General features: G+C 42.9%; 1 protein-coding gene and 1 long non-coding RNA gene across 2 annotated transcripts in view; both read right to left on the bottom strand.

The window, feature by feature from the left end:
• The window catches only part of ppef1 (protein phosphatase, EF-hand calcium binding domain 1), a 26,528-nt gene extending 11,233 nt beyond the window's left edge, over positions 1-15,295 (bottom strand). Inside the window, exons 1-12 of the mRNA XM_063212707.1 lie at positions 15,183-15,295; positions 11,709-11,836; positions 10,167-10,227; positions 7,578-7,747; positions 6,687-6,801; positions 5,655-5,701; positions 4,737-4,903; positions 3,889-3,925; positions 3,464-3,613; positions 2,973-3,075; positions 2,602-2,897; positions 430-615 (exon numbers count right to left, since the gene is read on the bottom strand). Of these exons, the coding sequence (XP_063068777.1) occupies positions 430-615; positions 2,602-2,897; positions 2,973-3,075; positions 3,464-3,613; positions 3,889-3,925; positions 4,737-4,903; positions 5,655-5,701; positions 6,687-6,801; positions 7,578-7,747; positions 10,167-10,227; positions 11,709-11,836; positions 15,183-15,237 (1,515 nt within the window). The 5' untranslated portion in view covers positions 15,238-15,295. The remainder of the gene's footprint in view (positions 1-429; positions 616-2,601; positions 2,898-2,972; positions 3,076-3,463; positions 3,614-3,888; positions 3,926-4,736; positions 4,904-5,654; positions 5,702-6,686; positions 6,802-7,577; positions 7,748-10,166; positions 10,228-11,708; positions 11,837-15,182) is intronic.
• A 697-nt stretch (positions 15,296-15,992) lies between these two features.
• LOC134459774 (uncharacterized) lies at positions 15,993-16,634 on the bottom strand. Its single transcript, XR_010036878.1, has 2 exons — positions 16,382-16,634; positions 15,993-16,298 (listed from the first exon to the last, which is right to left on the bottom strand). It is a non-coding gene; the product is annotated as an uncharacterized LOC134459774 (long non-coding RNA).
• Between the last annotated feature and the right edge of the window lie 383 nt (positions 16,635-17,017).

The following is a 17,017-nucleotide window of genomic DNA, read 5'->3' as shown; positions in this document are numbered from 1 at the left end:
GCATCAAAAGCATAGTTTTTTTATATACATACCATTCTTTTTATTCCATTTTTTAATTTTATTTTTTATTTATTTTTGCTTCAACAAGGAATGCACAATTTCGTTGTGCTTGTCACAATGACAAATAAAAGATATTGTATTGTATTGTATTGTATTGTATTGTATACAACACAGTGCTTTAACTGAGTGGATAGATATTGGATATATGGATAGATATTGAGATCAATTTATTCCACAGGTTTTATCTTCTCTTATTATCTACGCATATATAGATGTATTTATTCTTTATTGTGTTGACTGCGATGTGTGTTTGTCTTGTGTGTCTTGTGCCACCACCAAAGCAAATTTTCCATTTCATGTAAGTTTAATGGACAATAAAGAAGTCTAAGTCTAAGTCTAAGTTCGTGCGGGTGGTCTGACTTTGCTCACCTGCCCATCATGACAGAGTTCATACCCTTCCTGTTTGCACTCATGGGAGCGGATAAGCAGAGTCATCCCGTGCTTCTCCAGAAGGCTCTGGGTCACGTCTGGCCCGAAGTAGCAGCCTCCGCCTCGGAACGAGTTGGGGGTGCAGCCATTCTGGTTCTTGGGGTCACTCCACAGGATGTCAACAATCTACAAGAACCAGAAAATGGTCAGACTACAATGACAGAGACCAGGATTTTGACCAATAGTATAGACACAGCCTTTCCAGTTCAGTTCCTTTGTAGGTGATTGTAATCAGGGTGTGATTTCTAAGGGGGAATTGGGGGGGGGGTTATTCCCCCTTCTGGTTTTGATATCTCCACTCTTTCTACATGACTTAGATTACAGTTTAATGCAATGCCAGTGTGATTGCTTAAATCTGAAATGTATCCCCTCCTCTTTGTTTTTTTGACAAATCACACTCTGATTGTAATCAAAATATCTGATTCTCTGAATCCCTGACAAAAGCAAAGTCTCCTGCTGTAAGTATTGTTCAATAATCTCCCCCACAACATGGGTGGAGATTAGAATAGAGTAGAATGGAACAGAAATGGACAGGTTGGTTGCTGACTTGATTGCAGTTCCCCCGACTACTTTTGAAGTGTCCTTGAAAAAGACAATGAACTCACTACGGCTCATAATGTGCTGGCTGGCTGGCAACGTGCACTGTGATTACCTTGCACCATGTGTAAATGTCAGGCACTAAAAGTTGTCAAATATTTTTGGCACTCCGTAGCTTGCAAGAAAGCTTTATGTAGATGAAGTCCCATTTACAACCATGAGGTATGACAGGAATTTATAATGAGGCTATGTGGTTGATAAGGCATTGTACAGTAGAATAAAGATACTTTATTGATTTCAAAGGAGCAGCAGCAACATATACACACCATTGTTTTTATATTATTTTGGGGGGCCTTTTATGCCTTTATTTTGAAATAGGAGAGTGAAGCTGGCAACAGGAAAGTAACGGGAGAGCGGGACAGGCAAGTATCGGGATATGCAAAAAGTCAAAAATGTGCGCACATCAGTGGTACAGGTGCTGAACCAAACATAAGATAACTGAAAAGAAGTTGCACTGTGATGAAGGACGGTTAGTCCGAAACGGCGTGCCATTACATCTTTGGGAGCATCTAACAGTGTTGGAAACCCTTAATTTCTTTTCAAGTATCAGGATATGACCTCGGCTGGATTTGAACCTAGCCCCCAACGTAACAGTACAGTGCCTTAGTCATTTCCCAGCCTCTCTCTCTCTCTCTCTCTCTCTCTCTCTCTCTCTCTCTCTCTCTCTCTCTCTCTCTCTCTCTCTCTCTCTCTCTCTCTCTCTCTCTCTCTCTCTCTCTCTCTCTCTCTCTCTCTCTCTCTCTCTCTCTCTCTCTCTCTCTTCCCGTCAACAGCTTCACCGTCCTGTCCACAATAACGCCTAAAATGTATACAGTATTATGTGCAAATTGTAGCATGTGTACACACACCACATTCATCGACCTAGACAAAGTATGCAAAGCGCTAAGCCCCCCACATTTGGGCTTACAGTACATGCCCACGGGGACCCCGGTTCGAGTCCGGCCGGGGTCATTTCCCGGGCCTACCCCATCTCTCTCTCACAATTGTTTCCTTTCTCCTCTCATACCGTCCTGTCATGATAAAGGCCAAAAGCCCCCCAAAAATACTTTGAAAATCCAAAACATTTTCACTAGATGCACCGGGCAGATCCTGATTTTTAGGATCCTGCCGGATACCGGATCCACTGCTTAAGATCCTGCCGGATCCGGAACTAGATACCGGATCCTACAAAAGGGTTGAAACATATATTCTACTCGCACACTTGGGCCCTTTTTATTACATTGGCTCAAACTATTTTTTAGACTCATTGGCTTATTGCCACACTGCCTGCAACGGCCGCTTCCAAAGGGCTTTCACTCCATGCAGTGATTGGGGTTGTGAAAGACTGACTGAAAAGCCTAGGCTAGAGATTCACCAGACCCTGATTTTTAGGTAACATGCCGGATACCGGATCCACTGCTTAAGATCCTGCCGGACCCAGATCCTGTGAAAAACCCTATTATACTGCCGGATCCGGATCCGGTGCATCTCTAATTTTCACACACACACACACACACGTCTCCCGCCACTGCTCACCTGCCTCCACTCCAGCTCCTCCCTGGGGGGCTCGGGGGGTGCCACGTTCCCAAACGAGTCCAGAAAGGGCACCTGGAGGCCGTCGCAGGGGCTGGGCAGGCAGGGCGAGGGCGAGGGCGAGGGGGCGCGCCGCCACGGTGTGTTGCTCCGAGGAGAGCAGGCGGCGGAGGAGAGGCGCGGGGAGCAGAGGGAGGACGAGGAGGACGAGGACGTGGAGGAGGTGGTGGTGGTGGTGGAGGAGCAGCTGCCCTGCTTGTGGAGGTGGTGGTGGTGGGAGCGCTTCTTGTTTCGGGAGCGGCGCTGGGAGCAGGGCGACTCCAGCTGGGTCCAGCCCCCCTGCTGACGGCCACCACCACCACCGCCACTGCCATTGGTGTGGTCGCCTCGGTAACCTCGGCCACTGCTGCCACGGGAAGGAGCGCGCAGGCCCACCTGCTCCAGGCTCCGCTTAGGCAGCCGGAGGGCTGACTTCACCTGGAGCAGGGAGACATGCCCACACATATTATTTCAGCACTGAGGGGACACATACACACACACACACACACACACACACACACACACACACACACACACACACACACACACACATACACACACACACACACACACACACACAATATAATAAGCTATTTCTTTTCAACTTGACACACAGTCACACACACACACACATACAAATTATTTTACTCAACTGATACACACTTAAATTTACATATATTTTCTCTCTCTCTCTCTCTCACACACACACACACACACACACACACACACACTTATGAATTTTAAAATGCACCAATGTTCAAATCAATTCTAGCGAAACAACTCCCTCGACTTACATATGCACTGACTTCACCACGCTCACACATACCTTGTCCCTCTCTATAGAGCTGAGGAAGTCCAGGTTGGTCTTGTCTGAAATGCCGCCATGAACGATGAGGACTTTGTTATCGATTACCGTGGCTACGGGAAGCAGGCTGAAGACATCTTGTAAGAGCTGTAGTATGTCTCTCCCATGAGTCTGCAGCATAGACAAGAATCAATTCAGAGAGGCTTTGTGTCATTCCCCGTCCTGACAGTACAATTCCACTAGGTGGGGCTAATGTTCAATTTTGACAGACACCAAACACCACCGGTCTCTAATTTGTCTGATGTCATTTTCTATAATTAACCGTGCTTCCAATTAATCACAGACATCATTAAGCTAATCACAGACACATTCATGAATTAGTAACCATGCTGAGAAGCTACAGGAAGGGCATGATATGGCTTTTACGTATTAACTTTTTTTTTTACCTTGTATTTCTGCATGACTTCCTTAGTGAATCCATATCTAAAAACATTTAAAAAAATATGAATGGGGTTATTATTAAGACATATGTATCTTTAATTTTACAGCGAAATTAACATGCTACTGAAATGCAGTTTAGGAATGAACAAGCAAAATTTTAATGCTGCCATCTGTAACTTTTCCAGTTGGCAAAGGCCTACGTAAAGCCACGATTCCGGGATTTTGGAAGTTGTAAGCCTACATGCATGATCAGAACACCCAAAGTTGAAAAACGCTAAATCGGCAGTCGTTAAGTTAACATAATTGGCGGAAGCTAGAAAACTCGTCTTTTTACGTGATGGGCTATTTCACATACTACTTTCGGAATCTCGAAAGCGGAAAGTGAAAGCCCATTGGGAAACTCCAACTCCCATTGTCATTGTGACACAGCACTCCACAGCACACAAGTGAACACTGCACACTGCACACAACGAAATTGCATTTATGCAAGGGGGCAGCCCTCATTGGCGCCCCATGGGGAGCAGTGTGGTGAGACGGTACCATGACGGTACCATGCTCAGGGTACCTCAGTCATGGAGGAGGATGGGGGAGAGCACTGGTTGATTACTCCCCCCACCAACCTGGCGGGTCGGGAGTCGAACCGGCAACCTCTGGGATGCAAGTCTGACGCCCTAACCGCTCACCCATGACTGAATCTCATGACAGTTCCAAGGAAATTTGACTAATAAAAACAAGTTGCAGTCTTCCACTTTAAGCATCCTACCTCAGATTCATAATGTGGTCCTCATCCTACCTCAGATTCATAATGTGGTCCTCATCCTACCTCAGATTCATAATGTGGTCCTCATCCTACCTCAGATTCATAATGTGGTCCTCATGGTTCCCTCTGTTCAGATGCATATGGTCAGGATACAAAAGCAAAAACGCAAACAGAATTATAATAACTTCCACAGATTTTTTGCCTCGGTCCACAAAGTCACCGTTGAAAATGTAGGGATTTTCTGCTGATGGAAGACCATTCTGGAAAAAAATAAAAAATAAAAAAGTGTCCATAAAATGTACAAGATGTGATGCATACCTGGATTTCATTTTACCTCAAAGTCAGAAAGGTCATGTGTGAGTAGTGATCAGATATCATTTACACAAGAACCATCTTAATCCTATCTTTACCTCTGGAAAAAATGTGTAACTTGTATGGCAAATCTTAGTTTTGGTCCAAACCTCTGCAGAAATACATAGAGTATGAAAATCATACATATTTGTGCGTTGTCCTTTGTGCTGCCCAATCTTGATATGGGACTGAGGAATGTTGTAAGCTGTGATATTCAACAGGGGTGGTTTAACAATACAGGCCAGGGTGGGTAACTGCTTTGGGCCCATCCAACTTCCCAGAACTGCAGGGCCCCACTGACCAGCTGCCCACTCCCCATTCCTTGTTTAACTCATTGAGCCATTTTCAAATTCAGAATGGGGGGTTGCCAGGCTTTTTTCAACATTTTAGTGATTTTTCAAGAGCCATAAAAAAAATCAGTTCTTTGTCCATGTGAACAACAAACATACCAGATCAACGTGTTAGGCCCCACCCCCATTAAAAAACGCAATTGACTTGATATCAACTTTTTGGCACTGTGCCATACATTCTGAAAAGACTATGGCACTCAAAGAGCTACAGTAAGGATGTGAAGGGCCCGCTACCTAAAATGTGCATTGGGCCCACAAATTGCTATTTCCACACTGATGATGTTTACACTGATGTAAGGGGTAGCCTTACCTTGTAGAATATAAGCAATAGATCATCAAGCCTTCCATGTAAATCACCTGAAAATGAAAACACAAAGCTCATCACAACAATCATGCAATCATGTACTTTTCAAAGTGTGACCATCAGTGAATAACTCTGCATGACTTCATAGATGCAGAAATGTGGGTCTGTGTGTTTGTTTTTACCATAAAAAAAGCCATCATATTTGGTGGGGCTTTCAAATTAGTGGATTTTCTCTGACGTGACACTACAGTACAAAAGATGTGTGTTTGATCCATTGCTAAGTCAAGTACTCTCGGGGCTGGATAAGGCCTTCTGCCTTGGGCAATAAGCCAAAGAAGGGGCCTGAAGAGCCGTGTCAAGGGCCAAATAAACAAGGGCTCAGCTAGCATCGCTCTCTCACCTCACACACACACACACACACACACACACACACACACACACACACACACACACACACACACACACACACACACACACACACACACACTGGGAAACCAACAACGATTGGCCATCAACGTCCACTGTGAGTTGTGTAGAGCCACACCATGCTATTACACAGGTGTCTAGGGTGACAATGGTTTTCTAAATGCATTTTTAAAGGGGCTCCAGGTAGGATTAACAGTTTAGTTAGTCACGGTCCCGAGTCAGCCGACGCTTATGCGAGTCATTAGTAAGTGAACGATGGCTCTCGCAACTACTTCCACGGTCCGCTGTCAGAAAAGCCCACATGCAACTTTTGACAGCATCGGACCGAACGAGTGTCGTGGGAAACACTTTTCATTTGAAACATCGCTTTACATACCTTATTCAGATGTGTATCAACTGCTGGCATTCCGTGATGACACAGCCTCACAGCGAGTTTATTTGAACAGAATTTTTTCATTACGGTGTATATTTTGAGACAGACATGCCACGGGCACCGTACAATGACGTCATCCTACCTTGTGCCCCGTTAATTAGGAATTTCCTGATAAATTGAGATAAATCAGATGTAGCCTACGCATGTGACAATAAGAGCTCAATAGCGTATAATCGCACCACAGATGGTGATCTCCTTGGCATAAGAGGTGGACACATAAATAACATTTGGTATTCGCTTCAGAAACTTCTTGGTCTCGTGCAGCAATTGGAGGACGTATTTCGCATGCAAGGTCTGGGGATGAAAAAAAAAACATTCACTGTTAAATTGTTGCTCGCACCTCAATTGCAGTCCATAACTTCTCTATATCCAGGTATGTTGTTTAGAACCAAAGTACAAATCATATTAACTGGCATTAAGATTTTTCAACACATTTTTTTTCCTAATCAGGAGCTACTTACGGTATCTATATACCGCAGTTGAAAAATAAGGTATAGGTAGGTTGCACCATGTACAGTATGTACCCTGTTTTGGCCTCCTTTGGCGATCTCTCTAGTTACATGTATGTAGACATTTTTAAGTGTGCATATTTTGTATGCGTTAATGTATAAAGACGTGCGTTCTAGCCCCCTAAATTGCATATTCTTAAACTCAGTTTACGTGTAAACGAGAGACCAAAACCAATGCAGTTTTCAAAAATATCCATATACTGTACTGTATTTGTCCACAGCTTCTCAGTGTGTCATTTACATAGTGCAAACTAAACAACTGGAAAAAGGATACTGTATATCGTCGCTGTCCAGCAAAAACCACTTATCTCCACTATTATTTTTCGTTTTTTATGTTCGTTCTTTATTTATTATAAAATATAAGACGGTACTACTGGTCAGTCTCCATGGGTATATGTGTATGATAAATAATTTAGTAGCCAACTTTAATGTTGCAATGATTTTTTTTTTAGAAAATGTGGTTTTATAAATCAATACATAAAAAACAATGAGAAGTGGAGATGAGTGGTTTTCTTTGGACAGCGACGATATGCATTAGCCAAGTATGAATGTTGCTCCCACCTCTTGCTCCTTGAAGGCACTAAGCAGGCGGTTGGTGTCGGCTACAGTGAGGGGGAAGGACAGGCGCGGCCCAGAGTACGAGTCCGGCACCATCACCTGCTCATACTTGAACTGCCTGCTCTCCTCACTCCAAGGCTGCACCACGGAGCCCAGCAGGTGGGATATTAAATCTGGAGACAAATGTTAGTTAAACAAAAGGAGTTTTAAAAAGGTAAAAACTATTTTTTTTTCATAAAAAATAACATCCGTAAGCATTTGATTTCAACTTCAAATTGATAGGTTGTCCTGTTGCTTCCATGTCAGCAAGTGTCAACATTAAACTGTTCTTTTGAATTTAAGTTTGGCTCTACCAATCAGCATACACACGTGTGTTCCAACATAATGCATTTGACACAAAACACCTGAAATTGACACAAAAACATTGGTCTCTTCCTTGTCGGCACCAAACGTCAAAAGGATTCAGTCAACCGTGAGTTTATGTCATGGAGCGAAGCTTGTTTTGCCTCACATAGAAAAACCCATATATGTTGGGCCTTAGCTGTGACTCAAATGGCTAAGGCACCATACTGTAATGCCGGACGCTCGGGTTCAAATCCTTCCCCGAATCTCTCTCCCATTACTTTCCTGTCTCCTGTCAAAACTGTCTAATATATAAGCCCAAAAATAACTAAAAAAAACCCACAGTCTATCTGTTTAATGATACACCAACCAAAAAGGCTTTGATACACACACTGGTAATATTTGTCCCCATTGGTCTTGAGATGAGATGAGATCTGATCAGTTGACACAATGCTAAGCCCCTCATTTGCATAGCACCTGCGACCAATGCAGAGAGATTTGTGGAGAGCTGCTCCATCATGACCCACTTGAATATGTTAATTCCATGTGATGGGACTTTAATATATTCATGCATGGGACACTGCTCGCAGATGTTTGCATAGACAACAGCAAAAAAAAGGCTCAGAGTCCTGAGTCTCGCCATCCAAATCTAGATGCTTTCACCTTAAGGTATTAGACACAGACAGCCGTCTTCAAGTAAACAACCTCCACAGGGTTACATACATTTAATCAGCATGAAGAGGGCCAGGATGATGCTCAAAAACGGTGCATGCACGGCTTGCTGGCTGATTGCCCTGTGGCAGACGACAAACTGAACCAGAGAATTTATTATTGACAATCAACTGGAGACAAGCACACACAGTATGTTCACTTGACTGCACGTACTCTGGAAGCATCCGTTGGCAACCTACAGACATGATTCTATTAGGTGTCCAACCCAAGAACAAACCACCGGCTCTCATGGATCTTCTTAAAAGATATGAGCAGAAGCAGAAACAAGAGCAAATGACACTGACAACACATGAATGTACTAGAAGTAACAATAAGGCATGAAAAAAGGTTTATGGTGAATAGGTGAATGGAGCAGGTGAAAACAATGAATGTTCTTCTTGATTTCACATGTCATCTCATAGCATACTGTATGAAACTCCTGGGAGCAGCAATGAAGGCAAATGAATAAATAGTTATAAATATATGACTCCCTCTGTGTCATAAATGGCCCTGTTTTGACAGCGTCACATGACCATGTCAGTTGAGCACTGATTGGAGGATGTGTTTCAGGATGCTTGCTCGCTCACTTGCTCGCTCGCTTACTTGCGCTGGCTTGCCATTCAAAACAAAAGATAGCTAATTGTGAGCGTTGGTGCTTTGGCTCGTGCACACAGGGGGCTACCCACCCGAAACACAACACACATTTGTCTGCCGTATGCAATGGTGCACATCACTGGGTCGGAAAATAGGGATCTCAACAGGTTGCTAGGCAACTGGGCATCTCCATATGTATATGTATTTTTTGAGCTGTTAAAAATAGAATGAGTGATGAATTGTGACCAAAAGATAAAAAACCCTGCGTTTGTGATGGTAAAAATATCACACAATTATCCTATGCACAAGTAATGAAACCTAATAACATCGACAGTGGTGTAGATAGAAGACCTAACCTATGGTCAGTGTTGATATCATGAGATTCTGGAACAAATATGCAGTAGCAACTATTTGAATTATTTTAGAACAGTACGACTTCCTCAGGGGTGCCTCAGAAAACAGGCTGACGCTACGCTAATGAAATGAAATTTAAATTTAAGTATGCAGAGTGGAAACTCTCTATGTCCATCATTCCCTTAAATAATTGAGGCCACACATTTAAGATTTTTTTTTTCAAGTGTACGAGTGCATCTGTGTGAGCAGGATATATAGTAGGCTGCATACGTTTTTCATTTTTTGGTCTTTAAACACAGTGTGTGTTCTTGTTTTTTTTTTGCCTTTATGACTTTATTCATGATAGTGCAGTGCAGATAGTGACAGGAAGCGAGTTGGCAGAGAGAGACGGGGAAGGGTTGGCAAAGGACCCGGGCCGGGAATCGAACCGAGTACCCTACCATATGCGCCACATAGTGTGTATTCTAATTATAGTCTACTCTATATATTAAAGAAAAACTGGAGTGCCTTCACATTTTTCCTTCATTTTAAGGGTGCCGTGAGTGAAATAATGTTGGATAATACGGTATTACTGTAGAGTTGCATATTTACCAGGGCCATGTCCATTCAGCTGTGTGAAGTTGTCCAACATGAAACTAAAAAAACTGGAAAGCTGTGAAAGAAGAAAATAATACTTTGGTTTCATACATCTGGAATTCTAGCACATCTAATACATCAACTAGAAATGTTTTGTGACATGAATTTCTCTCGTCTGTATTGTCACTTTCATTTTTCATGATGATGCAAACAGGCCAAACAACACCTTATAGTATCGTTGCCCAGAGAAATAGCTCAAAACAGTTGCTCTGTCAGCCTCTGTGCACTGCATCACCACCTTTAGACATATTGACACAGGTGGGAGTCCTGACCCAAGAGACGAAAGCCTTGCTGTATATTCCCTTGGCTGGTGCTCAGAGGATTACCTGTGCTCATTAACATCAGCTGTTCAGAAAACTGGTGAATGAAATATGTGGCAAGGCTCGTCATTAAGTTAAAGCAACTAAAATTAATTTCATGAAAATAATAGCCATAATAGAACATTTTCTTCCAGGGCTGCATGTGATTATACTAAATGACCTAATAATGCGTGTGTGAAAGGCATTCAAATTCATCCATGCTTTTTTTCCCCTTTAGTTCAGCGCTTTGCAAAATACCAATTTCCCTGAAGAAAACTATTTATTTGTTTTAACCTAATTACACAGCATTATATTCCTTTTCGTTCCATTCTACTCAGTTATATTGTATTCCATTGTAATGTAATGTAATGTGTAATGTAGGCTAGTTAGTGCTGAGTGTTGTGCTAGCCTGGCTTTTCCATTCCCTCATACTAATTTTCTTTTCACATAGAGTCTGGAACTGCTGACCTGCGATGCGTTTAGTGGAGGGAGGAGTGAACTCCACTGAAATTTGAAAAGAGCGTCCTATTTTATCCAATCGCTTACATGTGTTCATATAAATGAAAAACAATTCAGGAGGAGTGAACTTTGTTGATGTTCGAAATGTGTGCCCGTGCCCCACCTAGCTTGTCCCTACCCTGTTCATTGATGAGCCAGTTTTCTGAAAACAAGGCCAACGACCTATGAGAACTTCAGTTCCAGACACTCTGCACGGATTAAATTAGTGGGAGGGGTTGGTAAAACCAGGCTGTGGTGGTTTCCTACCCAACTGCTTAGGATGACCACCCGCAGGTTAAAAAAACGGTTGTTGGGTGGGTTTTTCTGCAGATTTGTAGCCATAGAAATCAAGAGAATTTAGTTCAAATTGGGCGCGATGTAGTGCTACCGGGCTCGTTATCGGCAATGTTTGGGCTGGAAATGATCCGTCACATCTGGCAACCCTGGTTGTTCAGCCTACTGTACTGGACTCACTAATTCGACGCCCTTTCGGTACTTACGTCTTACGTCATACGACCCTAACCATACTCCTAATGCTAAACCTTAACCCTAAATCTAAACCTAAACCTAACCCTAAGCCTAACCCTAAGCCTAACCCTAAACCTAACCCTAAACCTAAATTGCTTGTTTGAAATGTTTGATTAATGATTACCACGAAAGGGCGTCAAACTAGTGGGTCCCCTACAGTACAGTACAGTACCTGCAGCTGGTCCTGTTCTCCTGCGTACTCTATGGATTGGAAGATGTTCCAGGTGTACCTCCGCCTCATCTCCAGCCGGGCCACGTAGCGCCTGTACCAGCGCTGGATCAGGATGGCAGCCTTCATGGCTGAACACAGGGAGAGCAGTGTAAGTAAAGGTCAGTGTTGCCAGATTGAGCGGTTACCCGCCCAATTGGGCGACTTGGGATGGCCGTCTGCGGGTAAAAATGGGAAAAATGGGCCATTTGGCGTTTTTTGTTGTTGTTGCAGTTTTGGGCCCATAGAAACTGGGTGGAAATTGGGTGGAATTTTGCGCATTTTGGCAGTTTTTGAGAACCTTTTGGGCGGGATTTAATCAGACACATCTGGCAACACTGGTAAGGGTGCAAGTCAAACCAGTTCCTCCTCTCCTTTTCCTGTTACTCGTGGCCTCTTGCCTCGGCGTCGCAATGCCTCCGTGGAGAGAACAATTAACGTTTCCCCACGGTCAACCTTTTCAACCCATACAACATCCTGATTGCAAATGAGATAATGACCTATGAATTGTGCTTTTGTAAGATATTGAATAAAACTTTGATCATCAGTGACATCCAGCCTTAGATTATTACAGGGCCACAAGCAACAGCAAAGGATGGGAGGAAGTAGGTTGTTTGCACACCAAGCAGTGTTGCCAGATGTGTCTGATCAAATCCCACCCAAAAGGTTCTCAAAAACCGCCAAAATGCGCTAAATTCCGCCCAAATTCAACAAATTACATTGACTTCTATGGGCCCAAAACGGCTGAAAAAAAAACGCCAAATGGCCAATTTTTCCCGTTTTTACCCGCAGACGCTCATTCAAAGTAGCCCAATCAGGCGGGCACCCGCCCAATCTGGCAACACTGACACCAAGACTTTGTCTACAAGTCATTCTAGTTCCTACTATACTAAGGATGCACCACTTTTTTTTAAAAACGATACGAGTACAAGTACATTCATATCTGTTCTTGCCAATACCGAGTACGAATACAGATTCTTTTACCCACAACATACAATGGAAATAAATGCACAGCCTTGTTTTTTTCAGCCTGTGATATTTGTTGTATTGTCCATTTCCATGTAGATTTAAATGTTTGTAAATGTATGAGGCAGAACTTTTTCCCCATTCGACTTTCAAGTCAAGAGAATGTGACAAAATGTTTTGTGTAATAGCAGTATCGGTGCCTGGTATCGGCAAGTGTTTGACAAGTTTGAGTACACTTCACTTGCATGCAACATGCACGTAAAATATATCATGGAGAAATATTGTGGATCAGACACACAGTGTGACGATAAGCGTGTGGAGTGGACAGATGTTGACTTTCACAAACTTTCACAATTTCCTCAAATGTTTTGCACCCTTGACTAAAACACACAACACACAACAGGAATGAAGGGACAAGCCTCTTACTTAGTGCAGGGCTTGGATTCTTGGATGACACGTCTGTGAGTGGATTAATTGAATATTACAAAGATGAATAAATAAATAAATAAGTAAATAAAAAAGCGAGTGAGAGCTTGCCAAAGTGCTAATGAGGCACCTAGGGAGATAACACAGAGAGGGCTCAACCCTGAAAGGACATAGGGTGCAACTGAGGTGCTGTTTCCACGTAGCAGGATATTTTTTTAGCAGGGTATTTTTTTTCTCCTGTTGAGGTGTAAACGCAACATGTGGATAAAAATAAATCCTCCATTGTAACAAATGCGTTTCAGCCCCCTAAATAGGATATTTTTTTCTCCTGCTTTTTATACCTGGATTTTAAATATCTGCTACGTGGAAACGGAAGGCCAAAACCAATGCAAAACCAATGCAACCAGGAGAAAAAAATATCCACATATAAAAATATCCAGCTACGTGGAAACAGCACCTGAAAAAGCATAGGGTGCAAGCCCAGATAGTTCCTCCCATCCTCTCCTCTTGCTTCTGGTCTCATGATGTAAGGCTCCACATCATCAACAATAACCTAAGTTTATTTCAAGTTCTCGCAAAAGCACAGTTCAAAACTCGGTTATCTCATTGTGCAATTGTGATGCTGAATGGGTAAAAGCTCCCCAAAAGGTCGCTCTGCCGGGGTCATCCCTATGTTCCCCAGGTCATATGTTCCCCGGGTCCTATGTTCCCCTCTACCGGGGAACATAGGACCCTTTTTTCAAAAAATGGTTCTATGTTCCCCGCTGGTTCCAAGTAGACTGCTGCTGCATGGCAAAGCACAGGATGTTGTTGCACCTCTGACAGGTTCGGTTTAGGGATAGTTTTGGTCAGGGCACGAATTGAAAACTCAGAAACATTGCATTTCTGACATATGATGTGGAACCTTACATCACGAGACCAGAAGCAACAGGAGAGGGTGGGAGGAACTATCTGGGCTTGCACCAGATCTGGACTGGGACGATAAAATCAACCCATGTGCCGCATTCCCCGGGGGAAATATACATTTTTTCTGACAGGTTAGGTTTAGGGATGGTTTTGGGAAGGGCACAATTTGAAAACTTGGAAACATAAAATGCGGGGAACATAGAACCCTTTTTTAGAAAAAGAGTCCTATGTTCCCCTTTCCCATACAAAGACAGGGGAACATAGGACCCGGGGAACATGGGTACGCTGCTCTGCCTGCCTAGGTTGGCGGTGGGCCAACTTAATTGTTTTCGCCACAAGCAACAGGAAAAAATGAGGAACTAGTTTGGGTTGGACCCATAGTGCACAAGTTATATCTCCTGGTTGTAAGCTTGGGTAAAGCAAAGGCAGTTTGATATTGGACATTCAACTAAAATGTAAAACACCCCCACCCCTCCTCCCTCAAGAATACAGATATTATCATAGCCTATATCACATTTGTAGCTTCAATGTTAAATTAATGTCCAGGGTGAAACAGACTTTATTACCCAGTTCAACAACAATGACATGAGGCAAAAAGAAAGGACACAAGTTTGGAAAAATGAAACACAGCCAAGAGCATCTCAAGGGGAAGTTTAAGAACAAGCTCATAGCCCTGCAACAAGCAGCATACAGTTTCTCAGTGAGCCATCCCTCACATCCTTCACAACTTAAAATAATAAAACCCAGAACACATTTGGTGTTTACAATATGCTCAAATATGAATACAGTGGCAGAAGGGAGTTCAATTCCATCACTTAGTAGGCCTACTAAGAACTAACAATCTAGATGGAATAAAAATGAACATAGCAATTTCTAAAAAATGATATTTTGTCATTCGTTTCCTTTTTAGGTCTTTATTAGAGCAGGCGCAAAATAGCGCAAAAAGACAATTAGGCTGCAATTTATCACCCGTGCTTCATTGGAGACCAGAGATGAACTTCAATTTGAAAGAGGGGCTACATTTCTACCGGTATTCCAGTTTCAGCTTTTCTCCAACATTCCAAAGACAAAGGCTGAAGATAGCCATTTTAATAATTCTGATTTCCAGTAGTGAGGCGAAGGTAAGGAGGATTCAATCACCTGTTTCAGCTGGCTTCCCTTGGTTTTCAACCGCGACTGAAGTTCCACAGCCCATGGCGAGCCCGCTTGCTCACGTGCCCTCTTTCCTCTGGTCAAAATTGTGTTCGTAGCCCAAACAGTTTTAGGTCGTTGGGAGGACATGTCCTCACAATCGCTCATTCATCTTCATCCTGAACTGCTTTCAAATGGAGGCTGATAAATAATTTCCAAATTAAGACAAAACGATTCAAAATAGCACGCGCGTTAAGTTTCAAGCGCCCACAGATTTTGGAGACCATTGCCAAGTTGACGCATCGAGCAGATCACTCAGTCAGAAAGTTACGTTGAAATGGATTTTGGGATGTTCAAGTGCTCTGGTGGTGGCCCATATGCAAGTAGACACAGACACGACCATGTATTTTCATAAGCATAACCTACAATGAATTCCAGCAGAATATCGTCTAATTAAGTGTGGCATCTTAATTGCAAAGGTCGCGTGAATCTAAGAAAAAAAGAATAACTCCTACCTTGGATGGATCATGGATGCGCGATTATCAGAGCTGGCCCTCAATGTAAACAGCAATTTGGGAGGCTGAACGTGCACTTGCACTCCTTGATGAGCTCACATCACCCTTACCAACGCCCATGGATACACACAGCGTCATGACGCTTGATGAACCAAGGATCATTCAAATACGTAGACGCGTGCCACGGTGACATGATGATTGCTTATTTAGCCTACATAGTCACTAACCATTCAAAATGCGTACACCTCAAAACAGTGCAAGTTAACAGTCTACCTGAAATGTAAAGAAGGCAACAGAAACCAAGTAAGGTTTGTAAAATCATTTTTTTTATTATTAAATTCAGTGTTTATCATGTTCACAAAACAATGACAAAGGGGCATTTAAAATATTCCAAACAATGACAAAAAGTGCGTTAAAATCCAAGTCCAAATTCTTAACCACCAGCACAAATATTGCGGCGGTGTTGATTTGCCGTCCTGCTTAAAATGGCAAAGTAGAAGCGGTCCAGGAGTAGTCCGATACGAATACGTCTGCGGTCCACTTGTAAATCAATCACTCCGTGTTGCACGATTCGCTGATGAACGCCTAGCGGATGTTCACGGCCAACAACCTGGAAAAAGTACGCCAGACATTTGAAGTCATTCCATTGATGATAAGTATTGCGGTTTTCTGAAAACATAGAAAGAAACCTACCCCAAGTCCCAAACGCCTCCTGGCATTTTGAAATGATATCCTGCGCTTTTCTGCTGAAGCTCTGGATACCTTCATTTTGACCGCCGTACTCTGGTCCTGATTAAAACGAGTTTTTAATAATAAAAAGTCCCTCTGGCCCCTTCAAGGCACAAATGTGTGTGGGACTGAGTAAAATCCAGTTGAGGACCAAACCTTGTGGCAAGAATTTATAGGCGCGTGCACACACACCTTGTTGGCTAATCAATTAGAGCCTAATTGGCAATACGGATTTTGGAGGTAACCAATTAAGGAACAGCAGGTTGGAACTGTCTTGAGAAGACTAAATTGATATTCCCTTTACCTTTAGAGCTCTATGATCCCTGTGGTGCTTTAGGTTTTTCTAAGAGCAGTGTGCCATTGTGTGACTGTTTTTGTTAAGTGACATACGGTATGGGATGGGAGCAAATGTTTTTTTTCCTATAGTGTTTTTTGTTGTTGTTGTGGTGGTGGTGGTCATGTTGTCTTGTCTTGACTTTCCCGTTTAATCTCTGAAAAAGCATTATTAATGATGCAATTTTGATGGAACGATTTGATGGAGTATTTTTGAAATTGAAGTAGGACCCTATGGAGGAAATAACTTCTGTTTTACAGTGACAC

This window comes from Engraulis encrasicolus, chromosome 12 (genome assembly GCF_034702125.1).
Source record: "Engraulis encrasicolus isolate BLACKSEA-1 chromosome 12, IST_EnEncr_1.0, whole genome shotgun sequence".
Lineage (NCBI taxonomy): Eukaryota > Metazoa > Chordata > Actinopteri > Clupeiformes > Engraulidae > Engraulis > Engraulis encrasicolus.
This window is presented reverse-complemented; position numbering and strand designations above follow the sequence as displayed.